Source organism: Oenanthe melanoleuca, chromosome 7 (assembly GCF_029582105.1).
Source record: "Oenanthe melanoleuca isolate GR-GAL-2019-014 chromosome 7, OMel1.0, whole genome shotgun sequence".
Taxonomy (NCBI): domain Eukaryota; kingdom Metazoa; phylum Chordata; class Aves; order Passeriformes; family Muscicapidae; genus Oenanthe; species Oenanthe melanoleuca.
Genome location: NC_079341.1, coordinates 11578738 through 11606168, shown reverse-complemented (window position 1 = coordinate 11606168; position 27431 = coordinate 11578738). Strand labels below are relative to the sequence as shown.

The window sequence follows — 27431 nt, the reverse complement described above, 5'->3', positions numbered from 1 at the left end:
ATGATAAAATTGTCTAACAGGAAAGTTTCCCAAAAAGCAAGTATCATTTAATGGAGAGACTTTGTTTCTCAGTCCTGTAACATCACTGGGCTGCAAAGCAGCAGCAAGTCAGTTCAAGGTACAAACCTGGAATGTAATCTACCCACAGAGATGTCAAAAGGCAAGCACAGGTTAAAACATTTGTCCTGCAACACCTGTGACTGGGGGTAAGGGGTCAGCTCCTTAGGATACAAGAAGCAGGACAGAAGACACCATAGCAGATCTCTCTACCAACTTTCAGACTTGGAGAAGGTCACTGCTTTCTCCAAGACTGCATTAGTAGAATGAGTGCTTTCATCTGGGGCTTTGCACCCTTCTACAACAGACACTGTTAGACTCTCCTAAGCTCTGCCTCAAGTACTTTTTTGGTGGCAGAAGACACCAAGGGTCTTTGCTGACCAGTTTGCTGTCACCATTAGAGCACATCACACTGCATGTCTGCAGTCTGCATCTCTAGGTGGGCTTTCTACTGGGAAAAGAAGGAAAACACCACTCTGCATCTCACTTGTTCCACTGATTTCTTTCCTGGCTAAAAGGTTTTTTAAATTCCATATATTCCATATAATTTCCAGGGAGCATACCACGTGGAAGCATAACATTTTGCAGTTTTGTGATGATGCATCTAACCCCAAGCTGGGCAGAAAATTCTGGTTGGTCTCTAGTTACCATGGAGATAGTGCCCCACACTGAAGAATGACGACATTATAAATGCACCACTACTGAAATATACTGCCTTACCTGTGGTATATTCTATTTCCCAAGAGTGTTACTAACAAATTTCAAATTCCTACAGTAGGACACTGTACTAAAAGCAAGCAGTGTCAAGCAAAAAAGATGAATCTTTTGATGCAATGCTAAAATATAGCACATTCTAATTCCCCCACTACTTCCCAATGTTTTTCTCAAGGTAAAACACATTCTAGCTAATACCAACAATATTACTAACAAAATTAGACAAAATGTACCTGCACTAACCCCTTTTTTATTTTAATTTCTTGTTAAAACTGTGATGTAGAAGAAAGCATTACAGAAGCACTGATACATTCATTTCTGTAACTCTGCCTGGGATATGACCACAAGCATGATACTGAATAAAAATGAAGATTAATAACTGAGCTGAATATTTACCTCTAACAACTTTAGATTATCCAGATCCAATGAGGGCTCTGATGCTGCTGCCTCCATCATGTTCATACTGTGCAAACCTTGTTTACGGTCTCCTGGGGAAGAGGGTGAGGAGGAAATCAGCCAGTTTCCTTTCTGGACATGCTCCAAGTGAAAAAAATGCAACTTACCTGGGACCTGGCAGAATTACATATTGTAGGCAAGGATGCAATAAGTGAAAAGGAGTCCTGTAAAATCTTCTCAAAGTCAGCAAAAAGAGCAGTGAAGCTGCTGATAAGCTACAAACTACAGATACCTGCTACACAACTATTTTGATAATTCAAAGTCACTGGCAATAACTATAAATCATGTTTACCACCTCACTGAAGCTGTGCTGAGCAGAGCATTTGTGGAAGAAAAATGGGTCCCAAATTGCCAGCTTAGAGAAGTCATAACTCTCTCCAAACTGTTATGAAAGGGATATCACCATAAAATGTCAGAGAGGAGAAAGGGGAGCAGCACTATGTACAGGTATATAATAGACACTGGGGAGAACAGAAGGCCTAAGTATAACTGAGCAATAGCCAAATAATTGAAAGAAACAAAACCAAAAAGCTTGTCAATCCCTACCTGCAAGCATCCTGTATCCAAAGAACAGAGCAGCTATCAGAACAGCCAGTACAGACACAGATGCCAGGGCAATAACAATGGTCTCATCTCGATGAAAAGAATGAGAAGAATCTGAAAGCAAACAAGAGGAAGACTCTTAAATTGTAAATTTGAAAGAATCAACACTATAAAACATGTGATTGTTATTACAACAACAAGAAGAAAAATGTAATCTGGATTTTCAAACACCCCACTAAGCTCCTTTTCCTCTCAAAATCTAGGAATGGCAAAAGTGCCAACCAGCTCAAAACCAGCTGGGCTCACATTCATCAGCTTCTCCCAGTCTTGCCTTGCCCTGCAGCGAGGGCACTGACAGCAGAAAGTGATTCTTCTTTCTATCTGGCAAAGTTCAGCACAGCCATACAAGGCCAAGTTAATGCAGTCCTCATCTGTTGTCTGTGCCTTAATCCAGTTTCCTGTTATGAATCAGGTTTGTCACCTTTACAAGGTTCTTCTGTTGGTTTTCCCAGGACAAAAATCTCACGATTTTGCAAACTGGGCTGCAAATATGATAAAAATTAAATGTTTCACACTGAAATACCTAAAACATACATAAGTCCACTTAAGCAAATACTTTGGGGTTTTGATTTTTTTCTGTCAGTGCTCAGTATAATTTTTGCCATAATTCTTACTTCTTAATACACAAAAAGAAGTATCTTTACAGACTGAAGCAGGAAACCTGAAACAAAAATAAAACACCGAACTAAATAAAATAAAACTAGTTTTATTGAGTCTGTTGTAAAATAGCTTTTGACTTTTTGTGAAAATGAGTACCTTGCTTTTTCAGGTTTTCTTGGTTGTGTTTTTTACTTTCCCAGAGAGGAAAAAAGATTTAATGAAAACATTTGTTAGTGCCTTGAAATGCTTCTCCATGTCAGACTCCAGTCTTGCTTCTTGCAGGCATATAAAAATCCAGCCATCTTAATACAAAAAATTATTAGTGCAGATACTCTACTGATGTCAGAATCACTGGAATGTGGCACTACAAGACCTCATTTACTTTGGCTTCAAAACCAAGTTTGGGAACTATGTTTAAACATGTCTTATATACTGCAAAAAGTACTTCTTAAAAGACTGTAATGAGACCTAACTATGCTAAAACCACAAAATATAAAATGCACACAAGACTTAAACATTGGATAAACTTTTAGCTGAGACTGAAATACAATTTATCCTAGTCTATACTAGCTGAATAAACTGACATATTCACTTTCCTTGAATTTAACTTAAATGAAATTCAACATGACTCACTACTTCAAATTCCCAGTATGGACAGACACAAGAGAACCAGATAAGAAGGAAAAGCAAATTTAAAAGACAACAACTGTCATTTTTACATAATCCTAACGGTAAGGAGAAATAATGAAAAGCTGGTAAAACAGAATGCCAGAGAGAATTTCAGCTGTGACAGAAGTATGTGAAAAATCATCTACCAAAACCAACAGCAGCTCATATCCCTTCAAATAAAACAAAGCTTGTGATAATCACAATACCATCAAATTTATTTTTTTTCTGTCAGAAGAAATACTATCACTACTGGTTTTGGTAAAATAACTTTCACTATGAAAGCAAGTTATTGCCATAGGAGATTAAAGATACACATTACAATTGTCATCTAAATTATGAATTCATAACATAGACGTACATACATATTGAAACCCACAACATCATAAAGGAAACTGTTGTATCACACAAAGCTATATGAAACATGACAAGTGTAAGCAGATGAGTAACTGCTGGCAGGGAAATGGTAGTTTTGACTTTCATATTTTTATGAATGGAATATACATTTCATTGGGTTATAATGTGTGGATTTTGCATCAGTTCAAGACAGTGCCTAGCATGTCCTGAGGAGTAGCAGGTTTTGAGAGACTGACCCTGTGGTTATAATCCAAATTTTCCTTGACTGCACAACTAGAGTGCAGCCCTTTGCTACCTTCCCATCACCAAATAACCAAAAACTATTTATTCCCACCACGGTTGGCCAAATGAGATCTGATGCCAGAGCTTGATTGCTCTTCTTTAGTTTCCTGTAAAATCCAAGGCTTAACAACATGGCTCCTTCAGGAGGGCCCTTCTCTACCCTGGAATGGGATTTAGCTGTTCAAGGGCATCCTGAGCAGCACATTCCTCCACAGCTCTGGCTGCCTTGGCACACTCCCCTTAGAAGCCTGTGAATGGTGACATTCTGCAGGCAGAAGAGATACCAAAAACTCTCAAGGTAACATTTTGCTCCCATCAGCAGTTGAAAAACACACAGAGAAAAAGGGTGTTTCTCTCCTCTGAATAAAACACTGAATAAAATACTGAATAAAAATGAAGATTAACCATCCCCTCTGGACCATCCCCTCTGGGGTCTTTTTCTATTTAGTGGTAGCTGTGCAACCACCTCACAGACCTCCCTGGCCTTCAAGAGGAAAGAATGTTTTAATTCTTTTTAAAGCAGAGTTGTTTTGTAAGAATTTTAGATTGGCTTTTCTTGAAGTTACTTTCAATTCTTATAAATATTTAAAAATAACGCTGTCAACATTTCAACAGCCAAGTAAGTCCTACAGTGAAAGTTACTACTGTCAGGCTGATGAGCAATATTTATAAATTTAAAAATAAATACAAATTTCTTAGTAAGGGTATATGAGCATCTCAATGGAGAGATAATATGCAGCTCAAAACAGCATGAGTGAGTAAAATGCTGCATGTGACAGCAGCCAGTCATTTCCCAGCAAGGACAACTTTACTATCTTTTGCTTGTAAATCTACACTAAAAGGAAAGCACAAAAAGCCCTCAATGACAAAAGGCTCAGACAGCTCCAATGCCTCCCTCCCCCACAAAAATGTATTTCTATCAACCCTCTATCTGCTTTGTAAAACAGTAACTTTGGATGTTGCCAGATTATCAACCTTTCTAAAACAGAACAAAAAGAATATGTCACTTATGAATCCAGTTTTAAAACCTTCCAAAACTTAACAAAACTCTTATTAACTCACTAATTTTATTAATCCTTCTCTGGATATATTTCATCTTTAGTCTTTTACATCATACTCACCTTTAAATGCCTAGCTAAGAACCATACAGGACCTCTCAAGGCACGTGCAGAGGTTCACATTTGCTCTTTTATCTACTTCTAAGCCATTAATACAAGTTTTTTATATACATATACACAGGAGTCATATTTCTCTTGGTTTTAACTAACTCACCAAGAGACACATCAGTGTAGGTCAATAAAAGTAATCACTGATCTTTAAGTAAGGCATTTTTAAAATAAGGATGCAAAATGCAAATGTATAGAAGTTTCTTTTCACTCTTTCTTCCATGAACTTACAGTCTGAGCCAGAAAAACATGACTCATCACTATTAGGACATTCATTATGAAAGTTATGATTTGATATTACATTTTTCTGAACTAAGACTTGGTTGGTCTCCAGCTGTTGCAAACCTCTCCCTCAAATCCGTGGACTCTGCTTTTCAAGTTTATTTGTGAGGACCAGACGTGCTCTACAGCTTCAGTATTTTCTCATCATGCCATTGTACAAACTGACTTTACAATCCTAAATCCTAAAATTGCCTAACAGTCACTCAACAATCTCATCTGAATTTTTGGAATCATTACCAATATTTGGGTACTTAGTGACAAATACCAACTGATATAAAAACACTGTTTTCAAATCTCAGACTAGGAGTGCTGGTATCCCAGTATTATTCCCAAACCAATGTATTGCATTAAAAAAGCAATACCATAAAGAGCAGAATTAGCTGCAGACTTACAAAATCCAATGATTAAGGAGTTGGCTGGTGAGCTAAATTCTACCTACAGTTTTTACACAGAAGATGTTGTCAGAGTTTCCTCCAATTTATGCTACTGTAGCTGAAAGGAAGGCTAGTGAAGGTTCTTGTTTCACTGCTATTTTTAAATGAGGCTTTTAATTCCAACTTTAACTTAGGCTCCTTGATCTACAGCAAAATATGCCACAGAAAAAAATTAAAACCAACAGAAATTACTGTAAGGCCCAAACAACCTTAAAAGCCAATTTCTTATCCCACTTGAATGGGAAGGGGAGCACTGCTCACAGATTTACTGAATACAAGTAGAAGTGCAAAGATGCCATGGGAAAGACACCAGCATGTACACACTTCTGTCTTGAAACATTTTGCCAGTAATTCTGATAGCAGTCAGCAGTTTACTCAAGTCTACCAATCCCATCACAAAGAAATATCACAGCAAACAGTTAAATATATATATTTTTTAATATATAATTTTTTTTTTTAAGTAAGAAAAAAACCCCAAAGCACAACTTGCTAAAACAGAAAGGACAATTTCCTTCTGGCTGGGGAGCAGCTAGTAACCAACAAGCCACCCTTCCCAGAAGTGTCCTGACCTCATCATCAATAAAGGGCTTGTTTTCAGGTTCCAAAAACCCGAGTACAACAGCTCCTGTGTAAGGAGAAGGTACACACAAATAATCGGGAATGTATTTCAGAGGAACCGTGAAGAGGAATGCTTCTAGTGCTCAGTCAGAGGTGAGTCATCTGGCTGAACCCAGCCCTGCTCTTGGGACACTCCCTGCAGGCACTTCTACCACATTAAGCATTTCTCTCCCTTTTCTCAGGCATTACTGCCATAATAGTTTCCAAGCACTTATACAATATCTTTGATGAATTAAGGTTTTTGTGTTAAGCTTCCATACTGCTGCACATGGAAGTTGTCAAACTGCTGCCTTCCTAACCTTCCCCAGGAATGACACAGAGTGAAGAACACGACAGTGCTAATGGCATCAGGAAGAACAATGTTTTTTCTTCAAAGTAACTTTTCCACTATAAACATAAGCTTGTAATATTAATTAACACAAAAGTATTCCAATCTGCACCTATGCCTGAAAAAACTTTTTATTTCTCTCTAATTGAACTTTCAAATATTAAAGGCTCTTTTGTAGGCTTCCTGTTTCCATACTTCAAAATCAGCATTTATCCTATGACCAAAGAATGCTGTGAGAAATCAGAGAAAACTGAGACAAAGCCAGTGGCAAATGATTTTGTTAACATACAGAACTCCTTCCTGGGAGCCAGAAAGGGATGCACCATTCTTCTATCTTCCTTCCCCTTCAGCAAATACTGTGAGACCTGCAGACAGGAGGCTGCTCTGGATAAAGCACCAACTAACCCTCTATGCCATGCTCAAGCCCCCACGTCTGAGCTCTTGAAGTCAAATATTCCAGCCTGGATGATGAACTGTGAGGATCCCAGGTGGAGTTCTTGTATGTCCTACTTCACCATTCAACACATTGTTTCCCCAAAACTATTACTGAAATGAGAGAGTATGAAGCAAATGGAATGGGAATAGAGAAGGAAGAATAGTTTTCTCCCCATGGTAGCTGAAAGCTGTCCAGAACTTCTCTCTGTCCCTACACCAAAGGTGCTACACCAGGTGCAGTGGCCAGAGAGCTCCCTGGGACACCAGAGAGGTCACTGTTATGATGAGACATCTTGAGACAGCTGTGAGAAAAGGCACTAAATGTTAACCAAGTTGAAAAACTAGGAATCCCAAGGGGAAAAATTTGATTGGGTAATTAAAGGCTGTATCCCAACACAAACACACAAAAGGATATGGCCTTGAAACAGTGCAAGCAATGGCATTGCTTCCTTCTAATATTTGAATATGAAACCTTAGGCTTTGGAATGTTGTTTCAATGCTATATATTTACATGGTGGTGATCATATAATAAAGGATATTTGCACATAAATTTCCACCAGATCTCTATATTGCTATTAAAGCTTCTCATTTCATTTTCAGAAATCTGCCTGCTCTTTATGTAAATGACTCACAGCTGTGTATCTGCCACACAGTAGTAAATAATTCTAGAAAATACATGTGTACATTTAAGTTTAGAGAAGCATTGTATAAAAACATTTTAGACAAACATACAATTATTCTATATAATCAAAATCAGTTTTAAAAGTAATTGCCTATGTTCCCACAGAGTTTCTAGTAGCCATGTATCAAAAGCCAAGGGATCTTAAAGCTGATCATACCAAAATATTAACATTTATATAATTTGCCAAATCACATATAAGCAGCAACATTAGTCTTGAACAAATAAGGAAAACACCATCCTTTAACTTTCACAGCACAACAGTAACATCTGATTCTTCAAAACAACTACAGCTGTATGGACTCTGATAAAAGTCAGTAAAATTACACAGGGATTCAAAAAATCTGCCCATACAGATCACTTTAAAAAGAAGCAGAGTCTTCACGCCATCCTACAACTATTTCTTTGATGTGATAGATTCAATATGTTCATAGCCAATCTGGTGCAGCAGTTGCTCTTCCATGAAGGAATCTCAGTGATACCAGGGATGAGATCAGAAGGAAGAGGGAAAGCTTTTGGTTCTGTCCCCAGTGCAGTGTGAGATGGAAGCTGCAGTGGGGGGGAAATGTGGCCCTCAGCTGCAGAGAAGTGCAAATATGCTCTGCAGACCAGAAAGAGACCTTTCAAGTGTATTTAATTCAACTTGCTTTTAAAGTCACATTTCTTTTCATAGTAGCCCTGCACAATTTTCATGACAGTGATAAGATCTCAGTCTTTGAAAAAACAGACAATTAGCAATCTTTTCCAAGGACCCACAGAGCTCAATAATGATCTGTTTATCTGTTTTGTCTACACAAAGCTTATATCAAACATGTCCTTGGAATTCTTCACAACTAGTAAAATATGCATCTCTTACTGCATTCTAGCAGCATATTCCAACCAAACCAAAACATCTCATAAGGTCTTTTTTCCTCTCCTCCTTTCTGGACAGTAATCAAATTTCTCTGACAAAGTGACCACTGCTTCATTCCTGCAGCACGTACAGTCTTCATCACATTAGAGCAAATGACAAGAAAGCTCCTGATATAAACACTATGCCAGAACAACTCCAAAGTATTTTATGCAAATCCTAAATTCATTCAGAGCAGTAAACAAAACATATAATAAAAAAAAAAGTACAGAATTCTAACAAAAAAATCTGTTAGTAGCCTTTTAGATACCAGGGACATAGGTCAGATTATCATATAATGAAAACAAGAATCCCATCTACACCAATTTAATCAAAAGCATTTAAACCTATATTTTTAGTTAAGTTGGAGTTACAAGATTAGAAGACCTTTAAATTATGGTCTACAGACATTTACAATGAACTCCAGCAGGAGCTGTTCCCAATTTTCTATTAAACCTATGTATAGCTGACAATGATGAAAGGAAAAAATAGCATTTTCTAACAACTTCTGCTAGTGACCTAAGCTTTTACAGATGCATGTTTTAAAATAACTGTTACCCTAACTCTGTTTTATGAACCCATGTATAAGAGGTAAGGTTGTATCTTTCTGTAAGCATAGGACAACTTATTAATAAAATTAAGATCCATGTCCAAATTTTGTAATAGGACTACAAAATGTTATCAACATGACCATCTTCAATACTTAAACCAAAGTTAAGGTAAGGAATCACTCTTTCACATCAAATTTTTGGAGGCACTTGAAGGCACAAGGAAGTTAGCAAGATAACTTCTATGGAAAAGGACTGAGCACAGTGCACACGCAGATGGAAAACACAATGGGAACTGTGTATTTTTTGTGAGAGATGGTGCAACATTCTTTAACAGAATAATCCTGCCAATCCATAACCCTAAGGCATTTTCATAACTGAAAATGGATGTTTTCCCTGGACTTAACAGCAAGGCTCCGGTTTCTAGTCCATTGGCTTAGATGAAACAGATAATTTGCTTCCAATCATTCCAGTGTTTGAAGAAAAGATTTAAACAGTCACCAACATGTTTCCACTTTGCACTCAGCATCATCATATTGGACTGGTTTTAACTTTTTATATGAAATTTTATATACTTATTGTCATAAGGTCCCCTTTATGACACATCTTTTCATATTTTTCTCTGCATCAGAAGAGCTAAAATTTTAATGCACTTTTCATATAATCGCATCACTGCCTGAAACCTGGACTGTCAGAAAGCACCAGTCTCTCATGAGACTTGCAGCAACATCAAAACCTGGCACTCATGCATCACAGATCCCATCTGCCTCCTCAATGAATGCCTCAAAACATCATACAGCTTGGGCTGTAAAATTTATTTCCCATAATGTGCTCCAGAGGAATCCTGCTATAGCTAGAGCTCAGTCAGCCATGAGGACAGAGCTTCAGTGGGCAGATCTCTCTTTTAAAATCTGCTGCTGGAAAATGCAATTTGGATTTGAGCTTTGTCTCCAAAAGGAGGAACTCCCTTGCTGTCCCTGCAGCCAGGCAGTCCCAGAGACAGAATCCCTTCAACAGAACTCCCCTCTCTGTCCCTCTCTGGTGTACTGGCTGCCACCAAGCACCCAATCTGGAGCCAGGCTGGGGCATTCAGATTGATCTTTTTTGTTCATTTTGAACGCTGAAGCTTGCAGTGATACATGAAATTCAAAAATGGAGCATGAGTGTCTTTGGCAGGAGAGTGGGTTAAGAAATCCCTAACTGCTCTTTCTTTGATTACTAGATACAAAGAGGTGAATTAGCAGCTTGTCACATGTGTACAGAAGAAATTAATGAGTTCACAGAAACCCAATAAAACTTCTCTTTCTGCCTTTTCTTCTGGGAGTTCAGGCATGTTCAGTATAATTTATAATACTAATGAATAAAACCCTATAATCATGATGCATATAAAATAAATAGCAATCCTGACACAAAACTAAATATAGGTTATTCTTTCTGAAGTTCCCTATATACCAATAAATATTTGATTACTAGAAAGATAAAAGAAGTATCTTGCTTCTATAGGCAAACTGTTTTTGAGGACACCTCAACCTTATCCTCAAGCTAAATGGAAAGCTAATTTGAGCACTTAACATACTGGGGACATCTTCCATATTGAAATAAAAGTCAGAGAAGGGTTTTTTAATAAAAAGGCTGAAAACAACATTTACATTATCCCCTTATATTCATCTTGGACCGACAGGACTTCCTGCTTATCAAACCAAATGGTAACACCAGCTTTAACATAATGGCACACTTCCAGCCTCTGCAAGGCACTGATCAAAAACTACATGTGCTGCAATGGAAAAAAAATGAGTGCTTCAGAAAGCCTCTTTTTAAAGATATTTGAAGTAATTTTAATTCCAACAGGCTCAATAGCTATATATTCCATGTCTGTAATGTTCCCAGGTGCTAAAAATAGAGCCCAAAAATTACATCAAAACACTGAATCACCTGTTTCTATATGGGTGAGCTAACAACCAACCCCTCAGATCCTTCAGAAAAGGCAGCTCTGACCCCCTGTGCTGCATTTTTCATGTCTTCAAGCATGCTGTCTCCCAGTCAGGGAGGCTGCCCTTGCTCCCAGAGGAACCCAGGCCCCTTGGCAGCCATTCCCCTGGAGGAAAGGCGAGCCCAGCCCAGCAGTGGGATGCCTGGCCTGTTCCAGCAGGTTCCTGCTGGGCACACCTGGAGGAGTGGCACTGCCTCTGTTCCCAGCATGGCACAGAGATGTGGTGCTGCTCCCACGTGGGCAGGACACAGAGCACTCTCACTGACTTTCAGGAACAGACTTTTTTTCTTGTCAACCTCAGCAATATGAAATGAAGAATGAACCGATTTAAAGGATGTGATTGTACTGGGTGTTTATGCCAAAACATTTCCCTAAGCATGCAATGAAATCTTAATTATAACACAATTTTAGGCAGCCAACCTGTTTCAAGTAGAAGCCCAAGATCAATACAAACAGGGTAAGAATGAATTCTGACAAAACCTTTCATTACACGTTTGGTTTATGTCCTAGTATTTCAGATGTAATACCCTAAATCAGCTTAATATTGTAATCCTCAAGTGTAATCCTCAAGTGTAGCAAGTATTTGAGTAGTAAAACATAACTTTCCAACTCTAATGCAAGAACATATTTCTACACTTCTAGTACATACAGTGCATGTACATTCTTGTACATAACAGCTTTTGTGACTGCAGATATGAAGGCCTACAGTGCAGAGTTGTCAGTTAAACCTGTCTGATATTTTAGACACATTCAACTAGTAAAAGACTGTGTCTGTCTGGCTAATGCAAATTCAGACAATGCCTGAAGTATTCCAAAAGGAACACATCTGCTCTAGCTCTTGCTATCATGGTTTAGAAGGAGAGACTAACATGAATGTACATGTCCCATTTTCCCATTAATCCTACTTACTCTCTTATTTTCCCCAGTCATCTTCTCTACATGGCCATATAATTTCTAACTTCAGCAAATGCAGGAGCTGACACAGGAAGAGGCCTAGAGAGGAGAAAGGCTTCAACCTCACGAGAACCCCAGCAAAATCAATAATCTCCTGTGACACAGCTTCTGTTTCCAAGGCACCAGCTGCAGTGACCTTCTTCAAACAGAAAACTGCATCTTGTATGAAGGCAAACAAATGCGCATTAGACATGTGTAAATGCTAAAGGAAAAAAAAAATTTCCAGAATTTGAAATATAAAACAAAGAGAAACTCTGATTGTGTTTCTGGCTCTGACACAGAACAGCCTAATCTTAGGTAGGTTACTTTGCTTTATGTTAGCTAGTTATATAATGGGAAAAACAGTACCTCCCCTAACTTCAAAGGTTATTCTGATTACTTTAAAATAGCATGAAGATGAAAAAGGCAATAATGATAAATAGTAATCCTTAGTTTGCACTTATGCAAAATCCCTCTAGAGATCTAAGTAGTTGATTTCAGATGAACTGCAGACGCTGTTTGATGTTGAGCCTTGCAGCAGCAGTGCCAGCCCAGGCATCCCTGGGCTCTCCTCCCAGGTGCTGCTGCAGCCCAGCGGTGCCGACAGCTGCGCTGCGCAGCCGGGCGGGCCCAGCCGGGAGCGGCTCCGGGAGCCAGCGGGGACACCGCGCATCTCAGGCCACATCCCCGCCAAAATAAACACACATCCATCAAGTACAAAGGCTGGCATCAAAGCCATCAATTCGTGTTACAGCTGACTTCGCTTGTATAACATGGTCTGTCTGCCCTACAGTAACAAACTTGTTTCAAACCAGGAATAAATATTTCAACACAAATCTGAATAGGTCATGAGGAGACGTTTCATAATCCTGGGGAGATTACTTGCAAACGATGGAATCTGCATGATTGCTAGTTGAATTTCACAGACTGAATAAAACTTACATATTGAATGATACGGCTTCTGTAACTCTTCTACTTTAAATATATTTTCCATGTAATAAAAGCTTTCTTAAATCAATCCCTGAACTGGTCACAGCCCTGAGTATTGGTTTCAGCTGTTTTAATTATGCTGTACAATTAAACTGTAAGTCTAAAACTGGTACCTTCACAAGACACTTATTTACACAGATACTGTAGAAATTAGAATGGAAAAAAGGAGCCTTTAAAAATCTGAATATAAAGAAGTCTTCTGTCAATCTAATTTACTCAAATCCTGACCGTACCATAAAATCCTATTAAATGAAAGGTAAAAACCTCAAGTCCTATTAAGCAACTAGAAATCTCTTTTTGCAAAACAAAAAACCCAAAATTAAACTTGAGACAGACTCCTTTCTGACAGGTGTTCCCACTTTAACATATCACAAAATATATGCAGTCACAGTAAGGTTTTCAAATGGTTCTTTTGTTTCCTAACTGGTCACCATCAAAGCATTTCTACACTTCACTGCAGACACACTTCAAACACATCCTTGTTTGGTCACTCAAAATTTAAGACACCCTCAACCCCTAATCTAGATTTAGGAATATGCAGCTCTATAAGCTTCATCAAAGTGAAAATAAAATACATAACCAGGACAAAAATGAGGATTTATGATTGCAAATCAATTTCATGCTTTCAGCCTTAACGATGGTTTCATAGTTGGGGTTTTATTCCTTGTTTTCCTTGCTTACTCCTTCTAACAACTCATAGGTAATCACACCAGTTATGCCTTTGAGCAGATATTGTCCTACTGTTGTTTTAGACAAGAGTTCTGGTTCCCAATCTATCCTTTAAAAAAGGAAATCCAACACTTTCTGTTTCTGTTTCTAAACTGCCATTTCCTGAAAAGTCTCAACACCTGGAAAGGTCTGTCAGGAGCCCAGTTCACTGCAGAACTATATGAAGGTGTCAAGTACTTGACCACATTTCTCCCAGACAATCAAAACATAGCTCCATTACAGGTGGGAGCTGATGGCATTTGCAAGAACGTATCTGCTTCTCAGAAAAACCTGCACCTACGTGGTAACTGTTCCATTCCACAACCATCTAGAAAGAATGGAAAAGCCTTCCAATCTCATTTCAAGGGCTCTATCATAGCACAGGCCAGCATTGAGCCAATAGCACTTTTGGGAATAAGACACAACCCATTACAATGATTACAAAGACATTAAGGCAGTGGAAGAAATTCATGTCATGCTTCTGGCAGCACATGTGCTAGGCTACTCATCAGGTTCAGCTTAAGCACTATAAATGCCTAAAAAGTGGTAATTTCAATTCTTTTACAGGTATAAAAAGCTAGAAAAAGCTCTAAATTTACCTATGTCCACCTACCAACTCACTCATAAACTCACATGTAAGTGTGCAGCATAAAATGAAGATGTCCTTGATGAACATTTAGGTGACACATGATCTCAGCTAATCAAATACTTAGTGCTGTGTCCCCTTATTCAATAGGAGATTTCTGTTCCACAGAACCACGGCACGGTGACCACACAGCCAGAGTCTTCTTAAATGTAGGACTGTGCTCACCTCCACTCCCTGCTCTGAGTAGTCTACTACAGATTATAATATTACACACCAGCTCAGTGGAGTTGGGAGAATCTGTTCAGACTGATATCTTCAGTACCATATTTCACTTGGTCTATTCTGGAATATCTAGTGAAATCAATGATTCATTGATTTTTTTATTATGAGTTTTCCTTCCATTATCAATATTTAATTATTGTTTTCATCACAGGTATGTAACACAAAAATCTTCACCCCATAAAAAGCTTGATGCTTTCAGTTTTAATTGAAACAACAAAAACAAAACAACAGTGAACCAAAAAAAAAAAAAAAAGTCCTCCCCAATCCAAACCAACTAACCTTTCTGAAAATAACATTTAACTGTAGAAAAAAAGGAAGACTCATGTTAGTGCACCTGAGCTATACACTGAAATCTCAAATTAGTTTCAAACCTTTTCCTTGATGCACTCCCTCCCACTGCTCTTACTCTCTAACTATTATCTTAGTGCCAGACAGAAGTGTCCTGTTTAACCCTCCCTGTGCCAGTCTGAGCAGTGCCAGCAGGGCCTGGGCACAGCATCCCAGAGGGGCTGGCACATGCTCAGGGATGTGCAATGCTCCTGGGCTGCAGCCTGTACTTACTTCACCCACACACAGCTCTGCTTTGCTCCAGAGAGGCTGTGAGTGGCTCTGCAGTGGCAATGTCCCACTCAGGGAGAGATGTCTCTGCTCACCCAAACCCAGCCTCACCTGCACGTAACAAGGGCAGGATCCGTCTGCTGACAGTGCTGATAAAGGCACAGAAACTCAGGCTACTCTTCAGACTCATTAAAAACCTCAAAAAAGCAATTAAAATATTTTCTACATGCTCATTTGTCACTGATTTGTCTGGATTTCCATGCCTTAATCTGCAGTACATTTTCACCAAGTTGTTTCTGCTTTCCCATAACACTGTGGAACAGCAATGCCTGGACCTGCATTCAAGGGAAGAACAGTGCTCAGTGCAACTCACTGTGGCTCAGCATCATCCATTTTCCTTAGTCACTGCAATGATATCCTCAGAGAACAGAAATGGAGAAAAACAGAACCACAGTTTGAATATAACCAGTTTGTACTTGCTGCAGTTTGAATGTCTATCCTGTCAGGAGTTCATGTTGGTGTGAATGTGGGTATTTTCTCCATTGGGTTTTGCTTCTTTTTGAAGTTTTTATGTGTATATTATTTTGGTTTTAGTTTTTTAAAAGACTAAAACGCCTCAGGTCAAAGGAATACATACATAAAAACTGTGCTTCTGTTTTAAAACACTAGTACTAATTTTTTGGGTTTAAAGTCCTATTTCTACATGCATCACTACTTTTAGAGCAGGTTAATGCTTTAATAGGAGAAACAAAACTACAACCAAGCAAAAATTATTGCAGTGGCTCCATATAGTTGGTTCAGCTGTCTAGAGCACATATCAGCAGTGTAATCCTTCAGACAGACACATCCAGTTTGTAAACAAATTGTTAGACAGGGCACTGAACCACAACTCAAAAAGAAATAAGAGAAAAAGAAGTATTTTCATTTGACATAGGGGGGAAAAATCACTTTCCCTGCCACAGCTCCAACACTTGTATTTCCTGTTCTAGCATTATGAAAGTGAGACGTGTTTTCACACAGGGTGCAAGGATACCTTACACCCTTGCTCAAACTATACCTAGTTTTAAGTCAATATGAATGTCTGAAACAAGGAATTTTTTGCTAGTCTCAGAAAATACTTACAGGGCTGCAAGCAGATTCTAAATGAGCCTCATGCCACCAGTCTGAGGGAAGGCAAAAATCCAGGCCAAAGTCAAAAGCTGTGTAATATCATTCACAGGTACTCCAGAAACATTTAGGAAATAATAATGCCAAGAAACATACATGCAGTATTTTGTAGGCTCAGCCTTTCAAATAAATGCTTTTAAATAAAACTTTCAAATAAACTGTAGTGATTCAACATTTGAGTCCACCTCACTGGAATCTTCAAATTTAAAAGAACTGGATCACAAACTCCTATGTCACTGCAACTTGCTATTACTATCTTAGAAAAGGAACTCCTTCCTCAGATCTCTCAGAAAATTACAAATCTATCTTTCTGCTCCAAAATAAGACAAAAAAGCTGAAGCACAATTAAAAAAATTCAAAAAGCTAAGGCAACAGAAAATCTTCACACTTCCCTCTTTCAGTACATTCCTTGCCCTTAAAGACTGAATTCCTAACTTCTCCCCCCCTAAACATATCTACATAGCAAAAGGTTTTCCATTAATTGCTTCTGCATGGAAGTATACTACACAAATAAACTCAAATAGGGTGAAACTCAGAAAGATTTTATATTTTAAGACTAATTAATATATTGATTTCTTTCAAATTAAGGAATGTGTTACAGAATAAAACATCTTAGTATCCCAAAAATAAAACACTGATAATCAAACCAGGATGTCTGAGAAAGAAATGTATGGACTGTCTAAATAAATCTGATGTTCAGTTTTTCAAAAGATCAATTCCTATTCTGATATTGACAAAAAAAACAACAACAAAAATCTGCAGACCTCTGAAAGCTAATATGAAAAATCTGATCTCCTACCACAAAATTCAGTCCTAATGAGAATTGCAACCAGGGAAAAAAGGTCTCTGTCACACACAAAAATAGACACAATACTTGGTGTCCCAACTCTAATGCTTATGTATTAGTGTCCATAGCAACACCTCATCATTCATTTTATTTATTAAACAGAAACCAGCAAAAACAATAATAGTGAATGGTATGCATCAACAATAGCTAATTCAATATATAAGGAAGGAAGGAACATTCCCAAAGCTATCACAGAAAGAAAACAAAACTGCAGCATGACTAAGAAGAGTAATGCCACAAAATACCAAGATAAAATAAAAAGACACACAGAAATAGTCAGTATGGGTATACAAAAGTAGTTATGGATTGAGGAACTCTATAACTTCCTTTAGGTCTCCTCTTCATGAGTTTTCCAGGAACTCACCACACCCTGCTCTGACCCATTAGCCACAGTAAGCTTTCTTCATTATACAACCAACACAAATGTAAACAGCCTCTTGGTATCAACTTGAATCCCTGTTTAAATACAATTACATTCACAGGAATCTTCACCAAGATTTTAGTGAGTATACTGCCATCATCTTCTATTTGGACAGCAACAATAGGAGTTATTCCAATTTGAAAATTACAGCTTTGAAAAAACCTGCAATTGGTGTATAATCAGGGGTAACATGACCAGGAGCACTCTGATATGATGCTTCCTGGTTGTACTGGCTCCCCAGATGCTCTATGAACTCTGTTTTTCAAGCAGAGTGTTCTGCTAGCCAGAAAGCCAAAAGATCACCTCAGGCAACTTCAAAACAACCCTGACATTTCAGTTCTTCAGAAATAATGGAGATATCTATAACCAGGATGACATATGTCAGGAACTGGATGCCCAGTTACAAAACTTCACATTCAGAATTCCAGAGTTAGTCACAAGTTCACAGTCCAGACACTTGAGGCATTTAGCTGAATTTGCCATTCATATCTTTTGATAAGAAGGACATGAGGCTTTCCTTGCATGAAAAACTAATTGAAAACACTGATACCCAATATCCATCCACATGCAAGGATTTTGTCTGTTATGATGAAAGGATGAAAGGAAAGAGACAATCCATACCTTCTATCAAGTACAGCTCCTAACCCTTTTTATACTCCTGACAGAGGATGGTTCACCAGCACAAGTGTGAAAGAAATTAAATCCCACCCAGCTGAGTCACTTAGTGCACATATACAAAGATAAGCACAGACAGTCTCAAGTTCAGGCTTTGGCTGCAGCACCTGCAAGCCAGATCCAGTCCAGCTCAGTGCTGCCTGCAGCCCCCTGGCAGCTAACCTACATAATTCCAGCTCTTTTGTCTAAAAGTAATTCAAGTGTCCTTAGAAACAACATCACACTGTTAAAAACCAAATGCTTTATTTACCTAGAGCTCCTAGGATTGTGCCAGATTGAAAGGTCATTAGCATTTTTCCTCCAGATAGCCTCTCTGAAGATACAATGAATGCTGTATCATAAAGAGAGGAGCCAGAAATCAATGGTAAGTAATGTATTGGATTTTCTGGACCACATTATTTTTCAGATAAAGAAAAAAAAATACCAAAAACGGCTCAATAAGGAAACATAATTAATGGCCAACTTTGAAGGGCCAAGTGTCTGTCTGGACTTTCAGTCTCCTCTGAGGCATTGTGCTGAGCTACAGCTGCAACTCAGGTAAGACTGCAAAGCAGCTGGGCTTACAGGCTATTCTAAGAGTAAGTCAAATGCCAAAACCCTAAAGTTCTCTTTATAAATTGTATCCATCTAAAAACCATGACAGACAATCAGATTTTTGTCAGCAAACTAACATATAGGACAGAAACAAGGCTTACTCAAAGTGTCTAATTAAGGAGCAAGAAAAAGACATGAAAGGTTTTCCATGATCTAAACACTGTTCTAGAACACAGATGAGTCTAACAGCACTGAACAGCAAATAACCCAGTATTTGTAAGTGATCTGTTTTGCAGTTAACAGTTCCAGTCCCAAGTCTGCCTCTGGCTGTGCCAGTAGTCTGAGGACAAAGACTATTACTGTGCTGGGCACAGGGCAGGAATTTATTAGTAGTAGCTGGCAGCACCTAGCATTGCTTTATAACCAAACTTCACAGAGCTCTCACACCTTTTAATCTGAACTCCATTCATTGCAAAATTGTTCCAGAAAACTAGAGCAGAGCCATGCTAAAAATCCTGTTATAAGAAACAGTGTTCTCAGCAAGCCCAGCAGCTCCATGGTGCCCAGGGAGACACAACTGCAGGGTTTTGAAGCTAATGCCCTCTGTCAGGAGCTGGAGCTGCTGAGCAGCCTGTGCACAGCCATTTCTGCCATTCCAGCTCACTGCAAAGAGCCTTTAGCAGGACAAGACAGGGAAAGCAGGAGATCAACACAGCCAACGTGAAAATAAACATTTGAAAAAACACAGGGACATAGACAAGCAGAACATCCACAAAACATAAACAGTGTTTCCATTTTGCTTGGCAATGACTTCAATGTACACTATCTTGGCTAATTCGGTCAGTATACTTTGTTGAGCAGAGTTACCTAAACAAAGTTCACAAGTCTTTAAAGGAGAAATGCTTCCACAGAGGTACAGTCTTAACTCCCACTGAAATGTTAAAATTTACAGCACACAGCCTTAAAACATTTGTGGAATAGTTACTGAAGCCTATCACCATCAGAATGCCTGTCTGTCTATAACATCACCCAGAAGTGCCCTGGTACATCAATCTGCCTTCCAGAGAGCTCCTATTTCTCAAATTATTTGTATTAAGTAGCAGTGTAGGGTTTGTTTGGAATAATGATGATATTGCATAAATGTATTATGTGAATGAAGACATAAAAAGTATAGGACCCCTGTCTATTCTCCACTTTGCCTTGAGATGAGGCAAGACAATTCCTTATCTGCCACCTTTATTATTTACAATCCACTAACGCATTCTGAAAGAGTATCATTCTTGGGAGCCTTATCTACTTTTACCTTGTGTCTATAAGGCATTCACAATAAAGCCCCAGCACACACTGTCACAAAAGATATCAGCTAATGATGCCATTGAATGTATTATATAACATGTAATAACAACAACATAAAAGTACTTAACATTCCCAGTAAATGGAAACAGTATCTTTACTGTATTTGTATTACCCAAAGATATTTGCAGATCTTTAAACTCTTAGAAGTGCATAAAACATATGCAAGTAATTTCCAGCTGAGATGCAAATTAGTGCCTCAGGAACTGCACATGATACAAGACTGTGAATCACTTATTTACAGATATTGGTTAACTTAAAATGCACATTTTCACTATTACTGAAGGTGGCAAAACCAGTGATTACATGACCAAAAAAATGTGTTTCCTTTCATAATTTTAGATCTTAAATGTGAATAAAATAGTCACTATGGAGTACTAGAAACAAGCAGGCTACTTCAAGAAAGACAAAGATGCAGATCAGACAATTGTATCAAATAAATAAGCTAAAAGTTATGCTCACAGGTACTTGAGAAATTGAAATCTCTAAGGACTCAAGAAATATGTTCAGCCCTCTGAAACAAAGCACAAATATAGCTCTAGCACTTCACAAACACTCTATATTGCAGCTACAAGAGTCAGAAAAAAATCCCACCTTGCATCCAAAAAAAGCCCTTTTTAGATTCCAGCATATTTCTAAGAGAATTCTGTGAAGATCCTTGCTCTTGGCCCTCCAGGTCACAATGCACTACTAATTCCTGCAGTTACCTTTCATTGCAAGTGTGCTCCAACAGGAGTCTGACAAAGCAATAAGGAATGTACTCGTAAAAGGAAAAAAAAAAAAAAGAAGGCTTGGGGTTTGGGTTATTGGTGTTTTTGTAAAAATAATATTTGAAATGTTTCTGCTTTCTCAAACAAACATGTTTGCTCTTTTAACATGGTTTTCAGCATTTTGTGGGTTTGGTGCATAGCAGAAATTTAAAAACACTTCCAAAACATTTCAATGTCAGTGCAAGTAAAACACTTCAATTTCATCTTCCTGATTAAATGTTTCTGTAAGAGAAAAAAATTACACATACAGTTTTCTGCCTAAGGAGGTTTTGCCTGCACAGCTAACATTTCATATGCAAGACTCCAATTTCACATCAAAGCTTTACTTTTAAATTCAGTAAAGATGCCAATTTAATCTCAGGAGACTATGATGTCTTAGAAGTGAAAACAGTAAGTGCTGCTACCAACAATCTTTAAGAGATTCTGCTTTTGATAGATGCAGTTTTAATGGGAAACTGAAGTTACTCGACAAGCATTACCAGTTATCTTGAGAGACTTGCAAACCATTCCACTGGTTCTACAGAAGACTTTCACTTGAATTTCTAAATAACCTTCTATTGCAATTGCTTTAAACTGTGCTTCCTGCAGTAACTTTTAATTCTACTCTTTCTCCCCTACGCTAATCCACAACACCATCACTTTTCCCTCAGTTGCAATGACACGAGACAGCCTTAATTAGCACACGTTTCCAAAATCTTATCAGTAAGCATTTGTAGCAATGTGTACCCAGTGTCACAGCCCCCTCTGCAGTTAATTAATTTCCTGTAACCAAATAAACAGCAAAAAACACTCCACTAAGCACTAAATTTCAGACAGAAAGGCAGCTGAAGGTTCAGGAAAGTACGAATTTGTCAACAGCTGGCTAAAAATCTAAATATTTCATAATGAAGCCAGTATACTAAAGAACTGTAAAAAAAAATTGAATTATTCCCCATCTATCAGGTGCTCCACATACAATCTCTTTTAAGAAGACACATACTAAGAAATCTCCATGCACATTCACCTGTATCTCCTTCAGCAACTCAGCAACTTCATTTTCTACAGTGCCCTAAAGCAACTTCCTCAGAGGCACAGTATCATCCTCTTGCATCAAATGCTTAGCTGTCTCAAAGGAAACTTCTTTTTTAGGAGAAATTATGTCTTAATATTTCCTCCCATCTTATAACAGTGATAGAGTGCCTCATCTCTTCACTGAAGGAAGAGGTCTCAGTCATTTCAAGGGTACAAGTTTTAATCCTTGTGTAGATCACTCCCACCTTCATCTTTTAAAACCTGAGATCTGCCACCTTGCAAAGGTTTGTAATTTCCTCTTTACATCTAAATCATCTGAAAACAAAGAGAATAATGCACATGAAGGAAAAAGCTTATTCACAGAGTGGGTTCTTTAGATTAGGCAGATCAGAAATTAAAGACCAGCTTAAACATCAGCTACAAACTTAGTTCATCAGGTGCTGCAACCCAGCTGAAGTAAGTGCATTCCAATTGTAAATTAATATCAAATGCTGTTCTCCAGAAAAAGACAACTGAGAGTAAGCAGGGTTACAACTTTCCAAAATTAGCCTGACATGATCCAATTCAGCTTCAGTGGGAGTTAGACTGGGCCACGTGCCCACAGCTACATGAGTCTAACTGCTGCCTCTCAAAAACAATAGTTAAATGAAAACTGTCTCATTATTACCATAATTAACCTGTTCCAGCCACATACGTTTGTAATTACTTCTTTTTTTTTTAGTGGTAGCTTTTGTCAAAGTTTCCACACAATTCCATGAGCACTTCAAGACCCACTTTTACATACCTACTTTATATACATAGCAAGAAGGCTGGCAAAGAGGCAGGAATGTTACACTGGAAAGATAAGCCTGTTATCAGTGTTTCAGAGTAAAGAATAACTTCCTTGACTGTGTGAGGTGGTCTCTTTCTGTCCACAACTCTGTGCTCTTATTCAACAGAGGTTTCCTAAATACTCTAAAAATTGCAGCCACCATTTGCTTTTATGAGATGAAAATCCTATACAATTTTCAACCACATGTAGTACCAGTAACTGCTCAACTGTTGCTGCCAGGGATTTTTTCAATATATCATACAAATACATCATCTGTCATAGAAAAACACATTCTTAACACTCAGTTGCTGCTACATTAATTTATTTGCAGTACCAGGAAGCAGCCTTGAGGGAAAAAATAATTAAAAATTGCTCTTTCATCTAGATGTTATTTTAACGTGAATGTTTCATTACAGCAATATATCTATGACCAACAAGGGAGATCATTTAAGTCTTTAGCTACTTAATTTCTATTTAACAGGCTATTATGAATGATTGAGGAACTAATGATTTTGTCTTCAAAACAGTCTCAGAATTTAGGAAGCATTCTGCAGTCATTGCAGGCAGATATTTAGCAAGTCAAACTAAATATCTGACAAAGGCAATGAAGTAAACATATCTCAAAACTGACCCAGGAAGCCAAAGATGGCCCTTTTTAGATAGGATTATGGGGTATATGAGTATTCTGGCTGAAGTTAACATGGAATATTTTTGGTCAATTTTTTGTGAAAATGTAAGATGGAAGAACAGTGAATCTATCCACGAGTGTTTTAGCACAGAAGAATAAAGTAAATCTTTCACCAGAAGTGCGAGTTAAGGATAGAGGATGACTGGTTGTTTCTGAACTCCTGCATTTGAGTAGCTCCAAACTCCACAGGTAAATCTTGAGATGAGAAATAAATGCCATTCTCCAACCATTACTTCTCCTGGCATCAGGAAACAGCTATCTTAATCTCTGCCTTTTTAATACCTCCAGACTGTGGGTTCTAGACTATCATCCATTCTACAGCATTTGCAAAATTCTAGCTGGAGGGATTAGCAATCAACAGCTTCTCAAATCTGCCTGGATTATCTTTTAAGATAGAAGAGATGACTATTATGAATACTCAGATGTATGATTGTTTTAAATTACCAGCTGCACATTAAGAAGCAGTAAGGATTAAATTTCAGGCTTCAAGAACTTGTTTGTCCTCATTCTTATTTTTCATTTTTATAAAAATTTTGTTACAAAACAGGTTAGATTACATGTACTTATACCCTAATCAAACATGAATTAAAGGGGAAAAAAAAAGGAAGCTGTTCTGTTCTACAACGATACAGTTGCAAGAAAAATGTTTTGACATCCTAAAAAGAACATTGACATTATCTTAACTACTACACTTAATTTTTCTAATTGCTATATGTTATGACAATGATAATTTTATATATCTAACACACATTAAGATCTTAACTTAATTTTGTCTTCTTGAATAATTTACAGTTTAGCTGTATCTTTCCACACACCACTGTTAAGTATCATAGAAAAATTGCAACCAAAAGATTAAAGTGTATATATATATAGTATAAAGTGTATATATACGTATGTATGTATGTATGTATGTATGTATGTATAGATAGATAGATAGATAGATAGTATAAAGTATATATATATAGTATAAAGTAATTGTTTTATTCCTCCATTATTTTTCTGGATGGATTTAGCTCAAGGGCCTAACAGTATTCTGCTATTTCCACAGATCCTTCATATAGCTGCAAGGAAATATCTTTAAAATAACAATAACAATTACAATTTTCCTTAAAAATTAAGCTTTAAATTGATTAGGATCATCAGCAAGGTCTTCAGGCTCCATTAGTTATTAAACTACTAAGCTGAATTTCTACTTGTCATTCCAGAAACTTTTTATTCTGTATGATTTTACTGGAAATGAGAAGAAAAACATTTAGAAATGCTAAGTTAACTGTTGGCTGAATTCATCAGGCTTCACATAATTGTACAGCAGTCACCTCCACCTCAAAATTTCCAGGATCATAAGTACAATTCTAGGAGGTCTCATACCTCACAATGGGCCATTCAAGAACTTTTTATCAAAAATATAGATGAAAAATAGTGCTCTTACTGTTCACAGGCTATAGTGAAATAACCTTCTGCAGAAGATTTCCCATGTGACTGTGACCTGTTCAATTTATAATCTAAAAGCTATGGTAACACAGGTTGCCACAGCCTGTGCAGCTAACCTTGCTAATGTCCTTAGAGCATTCTGTCAGCTATAACTGAAAGGCTGGAAAAGTGCCCAAGAAAGGTATCCAGTAGCTAATACAAAGCTTCCCAACAATTCTATAAAAACTCAACCTGGCCAAAGCAAGAATTCTGTACTTAAGGTGCAAAATATAATCTGACAGAACCAAAATGAGTTCTGGGAGGAGCTGAGAGACCATGAACACTCCACCACATGGAATGGGGCTCAGTAACATTGAGGGGTCTGTCTGCTGCAGCCTCCCTGCTTTTTCACCCCTCCAGCTTTCTCAAGTATCCTGTACCTCCATAGTGCTACCAGAATGCTGGATATGAACAGCCAGGAGCAGCCCCATCTCTGTCAATGGCAGCAATGGTAGAGCTTTACAAATAAAACATCACAGTGGCAAATGAGGCCATCCTTGCTGCTGGAATGGCCCATCTCCATCTCTTAACCCAGCCAAAGCAGACAGACAACTGTGCTCCCAAGCAACCTACTTTGCTTATGCCTAAAGCCAAATTTGCCTATTATGAAAATGGAAGGTGACACAATAACACAAAACAGTTTGAGTCAGTAGAAATGTATGCTGCAGCACTCAATTACAGCTGGGTGAATTAAGGACTGTGTTACAGATTTAATTCTCCTCCCTCCCCCCACTTTGCAAGTCAAGATAGATCATTCGGTATCAAAAATTCCATTTAAAATGATTTGAAGATCTTATCGCTCAACAGCTGAATTAATTCAGCTTCTCATTTTCATCCTATGAGAAGAACAAGCACAAGTCATTTTGTAAGAACCTGGTCTTCCTGTTTTGGGGGGAAAAGGAAAAGGAATTACCTTTATATCTGTTTTTTCTCCTGTCTAATTTCCCTGCACAACACCAACTCCAGTCACATTTGGGGAGCCCAATCTGATGACTCTTACCAAAGTCAAGCAGAATCTGTTCTGCACTGCACAGTGACACTGATTCCAAATGGTGATTCTTTACTGGTTCTACAAACAGTACTGTCAACCAAAAGACAGCATATTTTACCAACTTTCTTTACCCATTCACATTGTACACACTTTCCAAGTTAAAGACTGCTGGTTTTTAGCAGACCAAATCCTCATTTTGATCCAACTTCCTTGCAAATTCTAGACCCTACAGCCATTTTTGAAAGCACCAGTGATAAGTATCAGTATCTTCACACTGAAGTTAATTCAAATACTATCATTCCTAAATTATAAACAAAAACTATTTGTTTTTTTAAAAAACAAATAGTTTTACAAAAAACACAAACTATTCTTTTTGCATTCTAAAGCTGTAATGCTATCCATTTATACACCTTCATTTCACAAAATACTTTCCACTGATAAAGAACTCTTGACATGCAGAACAGTTGTGCCTCCATTTATATACCTAACTTTACTCAACTTCCCTTTCAAAATTCTTATTTAGAAAAGGCTATCCAAATGTTTAGATTAGACCACTAACTCAGCTTCTTTACAGGTTCTTAACTTTTGGAACATAGCATAACAGTGTGCCTGCTAATTATGATCTTGCTTCTGTCATACCAGGTTAAGGAGTCTCATCCTTTGATTTGGATCTGTATGTTAGGCTGATTTTATAATAAATAGCTGAACAGAAAATGACATTGCTTAAACTAGTACTCTTAGAACATTACGTCAAAGTTAGCCCTTACCAGAGATATGCAAAAGAAAGTAGTCAGATTTCAGAGACTGTTGGAGAGAACTTCAGCAGTTTGATACCAGGCAAAACTGCCTGTGATTCATGACTGAACAGACAGGCCAAACTTTCCAAAGGTACCATACTGTTAATGAAACCACTGGCCTGCTCTCAACAGAAGTCATGAATCTTCTGAATACTTCCACAGGTATTCAGGCTTATGAGGTTGGGCATCCAAAGATCAAATATCAAAACACACAAGACTAGAGACCATTTTGAAAAATATAACCTGCATTTGGCAGTTACCTGTACAAACAGTCCTCTTGTAAGCATTTAGCTCCTTCTTTGTGGAGCAATGTGGAATATGAGTGTGACAAACTTCCTAAGGGAAAGCTCTGTTGTTTGCCAACTCTGTGACACAGAGAGGTCACAGGTTTCACATTTAACAGTACCACAAAAGGAGGCTCTTTCCCTAAAATCTTTCTACCATGAAATGACAGAGACACAAGCATCTGACTTACTGTAAGGTGTTGTATCAGTAGGGTCAGGAGGTGGGAAGTTTTCTGTGAAGTTGACATTACACAAGTCTGTACTACAGCAGCAGAAGCGGTATGTTCCATTCTGAATCAAGGAAGGGGTGGTTGTAACTATACACTCTTCAAAGTGACACTCCTGTGGGTCTCCTATATGAGACCAGCAACCTGTAAAAAGAAGCAAATGACAGATTTTTTTTTTTCTTAAAGTAAGCATAAAATTAGTTCTACTGACTGAATAAACACAT

At 37.9% G+C, this 27431-nt stretch overlaps 1 protein-coding gene across 1 annotated transcript in view; it reads right to left on the bottom strand.

The window, feature by feature from the left end:
• The window catches only part of BMPR2 (bone morphogenetic protein receptor type 2), a 103113-nt gene that overhangs the window by 23565 nt on the left and 52117 nt on the right, over positions 1 to 27431 (bottom strand). Inside the window, exons 3-5 of the mRNA XM_056496664.1 lie at positions 27172 to 27351; positions 1774 to 1884; positions 1168 to 1259 (exon numbers count right to left, since the gene is read on the bottom strand). Of these exons, the coding sequence (XP_056352639.1) occupies positions 1168 to 1259; positions 1774 to 1884; positions 27172 to 27351 (383 nt within the window). The remainder of the gene's footprint in view (positions 1 to 1167; positions 1260 to 1773; positions 1885 to 27171; positions 27352 to 27431) is intronic.